We start from the raw sequence: 6,933 nt of genomic DNA, 5'->3' as shown, positions 1-6,933 counted from the left end.
ACTATGCCCACCCAAGATTTCAACATCCATTCTAATACAGTCTAGTATCTCATGCTCATAAAATCCAATTACTTAACCAGCAAGATTCATGTGCTTCCATGAAAATTTGTCCCACTTGGTTTCTATGGAGGAAAGCTACTGGTTCAAATGTGAAGCTAAGTTTAAGTCCCCATGAGGAACTGTTTTTGGAGTAAAGCTTCAAAGCCTTCCACTCAATCCATACGTAATAGGTCACTGTCTCACCTTCTGCCCTCATTAGGGAAAAACACAAATAAGTAAAATAGGATCTGCTATGATCAATAGTATTTAGTCACATGCACTTTTGTTTGAGTTTACTTCCCTTGCCTTCCAAAAAACAGAGGTATTTCAGCACTAGCTCATGGTGACAAAATTAAATTTTACTTTTACAAACATAAAAATGAAGAAATGTCATTTGTAGCAAAAATTCAAATTAGAAATGTTTGTGTATTCCATTATTTAATCTCTAGGCAGCAATAGAGGTTAGAATTTTTTTAATGTGATTTGTATCACAAGAGGATCTTGTTCTTCTTGAAAAAGGACCTTTTTAAAATTCCAGGAAAGTCAAAGTACCATAAAATAATCAAAGTCTGCACATTGCAGGGAAAACCCTTCCGCTATTATTGAAACATAAGTATAATTACGCACAGGAAAAATATATTATCAGCACAGGAAAGAAGCCTTAAGAATTCTTTGTGCTTTTCAAAACTGATGGACACGAGTGAGCTCTAATATCATTATGCTTGGAAATGGCTTCATCCAGATCCAGCTGAACACCATTAATGTTCACTTCCATACAGCCATTGTAAAAGACATTCACTGGTGTGGCACCAAATGGAATATCTGCAAAAACAGAATATTAAAATATTAGCCCAAGACTTTTGGCATCTTATTTGCTTACAATTAGAGGAACTATCCAGACTTCCCATTTCCAACCAAATTCTAATCATAAAAGAAAAATTGGTAATGTCACTATTCAATAAGTGTATATTAAGTGACTCCTATATATATAAGGTATTCATTCTGCTTGGCGCTGGATTCAGCATATCATGAGTTCCTCTGATTTCACAAACACAGGCTCTTTCAAACCTAAGATAAATAAACATACTTTAAAAAGAGTACAAAGGAGAATATTTTTACCTGTGATGTTCTATTTTATTGTTTTCTTTTTAAATTTGAGCAACAGTTTAAGTGTTGTTAAATCATTTTTTCAACTCCAAACTATAGCTGCTTGGAAATCTTTTGAAAATGCCACGATAAATATATCTCTTTTATTACTTTTATTACTAGCTCTTTTTAAAATGTCATGATAAATGTATCTCTTTTATTACTGTTGGAATAAAAGCAGATTTTTCTATATTTTCCCAAATATAGCTTCTTGCTGAGCATACAATGACAGGTCATATTAGGAAATACACTTTATGCGCTGTTTAGTGTTCTAAAAAATAATTTTAATAATGCTTCAGTGACAAGTTTAGGGCCTTTGGGCCTTTCGGCACTTACGCTTTCCTCATTCAACTTAATACCTGAGTAACACCCTTGAATTCCTAAGAACTATGGTTCATCTGAATAGCATCCATCTCTCTACTTGCTTCTCTTTTTTGGCATCTCCTCCCTATGAATTTCATTTCCAATGGGCATTTTTCAGCCTTTATTCTCCTTCCTTAGTACCTTATGCAAAAAACATACAGATCAGATTTTCTACCCTTAATCTGCCAATACAGTGAATAAAGTCCACACTTTTCCAGGGGCTCACAGCATTCTCTATGAATCCCTTTCAAGTCTGGCTGAGCATCAAGATTATGCCACTATTATAGCAATCCTCAGAATTGCCCATTTCCCCTGGTTTTTGATTCATAACATGCAATTGAATATGCCTATTTTGCATATCAACTGGTAACTTACCTATCGCACTGTTTACACTCCTAATATCTCAATTGTCTGTTCTCAATTTTCCTCACTCTTTCACTAAACACATCTTGCCTCAAGTCAATCTTCAGTGCTGGTGCCACAGTCCCGGAACCACTGAAAGTTGATAGTTTTACTTCTTTTGAACTCTTTCATTGTTTGTCTGATTTACTAAAATTGCATGCAACATCTCCGATCTAATCACTGCGCACCATCTTCCTGCCATCATCCTAGTCCAGCAGCTTCCTTGTCTGTCACATGGGGATAATAATAGCACCTGCCTCAAAGGTCTATTTTGAAAATTAAATAAGTTTATCCCTCTGAAGTGCTTTGAACGATGCCCAGACTGCTTATCATGCACCATTGACAATAGTGTAGTTGTTGCTTCTGTTATTGTTACTGCTTCTCCACTTGGACTGCTTCAGTAATCCCTGGCTCATTTCATCTACTTTTGCATCCCAGCTGTCCATCTCTGTCCATCATGCCAGGGGGTTTTTAAAATTATATTAAAAAGCCATTTCCTTTTCTAAAATTTTTTTAAAGAGTCTCATGGCTCTTATAATAAGACCTGGGACACTGAACCAGATCTACAGCACCCCCCACCCACACACTCAGTTCACAGCCTCATCCTACACCACCATCCCCTTTGCTCAATATGTCTTCACCACATTTATCTTCTGTATATTTCTCAAGTGAATCAACCCCCCATTTTTGCCCACACATAGACATTTTAATTGCATATTAATTCCAATTCCTACACCACTGCCTGGTTAAATTTTGTCCTTCAATTTATCATATTTATTAGCCTTTTCTTCAGAGAGCTCATTCCTGGCCCGTATGAGCAGGCCAAGTCCCCGTTTTAAGACTCTACAAGCAGGGATCTCTGGGTGGCGCAGCGGTTTGGCGCCTGCCTTTGGCCCAGGGCGCGATCCTGGAGACCTGGGATTGAGTCCCACATCGGGCTCCCGGTGCTTGGAGCCTGCTTCTCTCTCTGCCTGTGTCTCTGCCTCTCTCTCTCTCTGTGACTATCATAAAAAGAAAGAAAGAAAAAAAAAAAAAAGACTCTACAAGCAATCCATACTTTTGCTTCATAGAAGTTATCACAATTTAATTATTCTGATACTTTCCTAATTGGTTATCGGATATCTGCCTCTCTACTAGATTATAAAAGGCTTAGCAGCAGGGATCATATCTGTTTATGACTGTATCCCTACTACCTGGGATGTAGGTTCTTAATAAATAAAAGGCAAATGATGGGTGAAGAATAAATATTGAACTCACAAGATTACTGTGAGGATGAACTGAAATAATAAACACTTCTAACCAGGAGAGTCAGATGCAACAAAACTTGGTTAGTTTTAGTTCACCATTAAAAAAATAAATAAACCAAATGTACTAATAAAATGTCAATATAAATCCCCAGAAAAGAATAATGGATACTGGAATTTTGTCCTCCCATCTAAGGACAAAGAATTTTGTACTTTTACTAAGATTACATATTTAAAATACTATTAATTTGACTTAAAAGATACTTTTTAAAACTTAAAGATAATTTTGAAAAAAAAAAAAAAGAAGAAGAAGAAGATACCTGGAAGGCCACCCAGGTAAGTGGTCACTGTTCCTTTCATTGCTTTGTCCAAACTGGCAAATTGTTGTGGAAGGTCTTCAGAGGAGATGGTATCTTTTTTAAGTGGAGTTGACAGCTCCAGATTGTTTCTGTTGACTTTTAATTCCAGATGGACTTGTTGATTGGAACACAGATTGACAGCCTCTATCCGAGATATTACAATATTTTCAACAGACACTAGGATATCCTAAAAAACAGAGCAAAGATTCAAGATAAGCAAGTATAAATGGTAATGCCACTTAAGAGTGACTTTTGAGGGCAGCCTGGGTGGCTCAGCAGTTTAGCGCCACCTTCAGCCCAGGGCCTGATCCTGGAGACCTGGAATGGAGTCCCATGTCGGGCTCCCGGCATGGAGCCTGCTTCTCCCTCTGCCTGTGTCTCTGCCTCTCTCTCTCTCTCTCTCTCTCTCTCTCTCTCTCTCTGTGTGTGTGTGTGTGTGTGTGTGTGTGTCTCATGGATAAATCAATAAAATCTTTAAAAAAGAAAAAAAAGAGTGACTTTTGAGTTTTTAAATTCAAAATCTGAATTTTGATGAGGGAAAAAAATGTATGTTAGAGCTTCCCAGTTTAAATTTCAAAAAACAATTGTTACAATAATCATATTTTAAAAAATACATGAGTTTCACAAATTACAGGTTCAGCTAAGACATAAATGGGTAGTGGCTTCTGCAAATTCAATACACCAAGAAATTGTTTTACCAAAGATGGGAACCTAAAGTAGTGTCTTAAGCAATATTTTTCTGCTTGTGAGCCTTCCTAACTTCAAAACTTACATGTGAAAAACAGAGTTGAATCACTCTTTGTTGGGGAAAAGACTTGGAAAATTTCAAGTGCTTGAGTAAGCACATGCCAGCAAGACTGAAAGGTTTGTGTGTGCCACACAAGCAAGCCTGTAAGACTCGGGAGAAAATGAGTGAAGAAATCCTGAGAGAGGAAAGCCAGGAGTAAGTTACAGAGAGTTACCAGCAGTAAGTTACAGAGAATTTAACAGAAGATAGTCCAAAGAGAAAATGTATTCATTTTGCTGAACTTTTCAAACTGCTGACATACAAGATTACCCAATTTGTAGACACTGATGTATGCATCTGGATTTTCTGTGTGCAGAGGAAATGTAAAAAGACAGAATTTAAGACCAAAACTAGGAACTTGGGTGTTATGAGATGGTAGAAAGGTAGTCTGAAGTATTTTAGGAATCCCAGTCTCAGCTTTGCAAATATAGGTCATTTGAGGAAATCTGTTCCTGTTACATGTCATTATCTTTGAACTCACTGATAGTCTTAAAATGGCCAGATGACAAAGGGTTCCAGGGTGATCAACAGGATGTGGGATAATGTTAGGAAACGACACGGGTCTGGAGAAGGCAATCTAGCCTGCCGGCAGAGACAGGACCCATGGAGTCAAACACAGAAAAGATAAAATAAATATCGAGGATGCGGCGTCTGTTAATCTCCTCCTCTGCAGGAATGTAGCGCTGGAGACAGGATTTCCATTTTGTTTATAAAAAAGAAAAAAAGGTAAACAAGAAGCTGGACTCAACCCAGCAAGCTCCTCCGGCAGACTGGAGATAGAGACCCGCCAGGGTCCCCTTAGGTTGCTTAGGCCACCAAGCTGCAAACAGCACACCAGGGACGGCTACAGACACTCCTCCGGGATGCGGCCGCTCCTGGGCCGGCCCTGGGCACCCCAGGGGAGGCCGTGCCAGCCTTGGTGTGACCCGCTGCGACTTGCTGTGACCTGCTGCGACCTGCTATGACCACTGTGACCTGCTGTGACCCGCTGCGACCCGCTGCGACCTGCTATGACCGCTGTGACCTGCTGCGACCTGCTGCAACCCGCTGTGACCCGTTGCGACCTGCTGCAACCGGCTGTGACCTGCTGTGACCTGCTGCAACCCGCTGTGACCCGCTGTGACCTGCTGCAACCCGCTGTGACGGCTGTGACCTGAGCGCAGTGACCGCTGTGACCCGTTGAGACCTGCTGCAACTCGCTGTGACCCGCTGTGACCTGCTGTGACCCGCTGTGACCTGCTGCAACCCGCTGTGACGGCTGTGACCTGCTGAGCGCAGTGACCGCTGTGACCCGTTGAGACCTGCTGCAACTCGCTGTGACCCGCTGTGACCTGCTGCAACCCGCTGTGACGGCTGTGACCCGCTGTGACCCGCTGTGACCCGCTGTGACCTGCTGTGACCTGCTGTGGCCGCTGTGGCCGCTGTGCCGGCTGCGACCCGCCGCTGGGCCGTCGGGCTCCCAGGAGGCCGACAGAGACCATCTTCTGGGAGGGCTGGTGTTTCCTTTGCCCCAAGGGGGGGCCCCCTTCCCGCGGCCGGGTCGGGCCGTCCTGCCCGGTACTGGGGGTCCCCGCGCCCCGAGTCCCCGCGCCGAGTCCCCATTACCTGAAGCGTCTCGGAGATGGAGTCCGTCAGCGACAGGGCGAGGGGCACGGAGCTGCCGGAAACCAGGGCGAGCAGGACGCCGGAGCCGGCCGATGCGCGGACGCTCAGCGACGCGTTCAGCTGCCAGGCGCCGGGCGCGGAGTCTGCGGCCGGACGGGGCGGGACGGGGCGGCGTCAGCGCCCGGCACCGCCCCCCGGCCCGGGTCCCCCCCCCGCCCCCCCCGCCCCCCCCCGCCGGCTATATAACCCAGGCACAGGCCGGCGGGAAGCCCGGGAGGGAGCCGGCCGGCCCTCCGACGGGGCCTCGGGGCGGGCCCGGAGCCCTAGGGGTTTCCCCTGTGCGTCCTCTTCCAGCCCTCCCTGGGGCCTCCGCGCCCACCACCGGGCACGCCGCGGCGCAGTCGCAGTTCCCAGGACACGTCCGGGTGGAATCCAGCGAATCTGGCGCAGCGCCTCGGAGGGAGCTTCGGGCTCGGCCGCTGGCGCCTGCCCCGTCCGCACGCGCGCGGCTTACAGGCACCTCCCAACAAGCCCGCCCTGCAGCTGCGGCTCGAGCTCTCCTTCCGGGGCCTCCGGGGCCTCTGGGCCTCATCACATCCCTTTTCTTTCCTTCCCTTGTTTTTCATGCCTTTTCCTCGCTACGGGGCTGACCGTCCCTCGCCCTGGAGTGCAGACCTACGGGTCTCTAGCACCACCTTGTTCTCCACACTAGTCACTCAACAGATACTTGAATTGATAGGTTTCCAAAGTAGTTTAATTCCTAAAAATATTGGGGCGTCTGGGTGGCTCAATCAATCGTCCAGCTTCACCTGGGGTCATGACCTCGGGGTCCTGGGATGGGGCCCCGCTGCCTCGGGTTCCCTGCTCAGCGGGCAGCCTGCTCCTCCCTCTCCTTCTGCCCCTCCCCTTCTCGTGCCCTCTTTCTCTCAAAGAAATAAAATCTTGTCCCCTTGACAAGATAACCTTCCATTTAGCCACACCTAATGCT

The 6,933-nt window shown here is 45.4% G+C and overlaps 1 protein-coding gene across 1 annotated transcript in view; it reads right to left on the bottom strand.

The window, feature by feature from the left end:
* Positions 1 to 458: 458 nt before the first annotated feature.
* The window catches only part of PROS1 (protein S), a 62,025-nt gene continuing 55,550 nt past the window's right edge, over positions 459 to 6,933 (bottom strand). The window contains exons 13-15 of the mRNA XM_041759695.1: positions 5,946 to 6,088; positions 3,515 to 3,740; positions 459 to 861 (exon numbers count right to left, since the gene is read on the bottom strand). Of these exons, the coding sequence (XP_041615629.1) occupies positions 701 to 861; positions 3,515 to 3,740; positions 5,946 to 6,088 (530 nt within the window). The 3' untranslated portion in view covers positions 459 to 700. The remainder of the gene's footprint in view (positions 862 to 3,514; positions 3,741 to 5,945; positions 6,089 to 6,933) is intronic.

Source organism: Vulpes lagopus, chromosome 1, assembly GCF_018345385.1.
Source record: "Vulpes lagopus strain Blue_001 chromosome 1, ASM1834538v1, whole genome shotgun sequence".
Classification (NCBI taxonomy): domain Eukaryota; kingdom Metazoa; phylum Chordata; class Mammalia; order Carnivora; family Canidae; genus Vulpes; species Vulpes lagopus.
The sequence above is the reverse complement of the archived record's forward strand: the minus strand, read 5'-3'. Positions and strand labels throughout refer to the sequence as shown.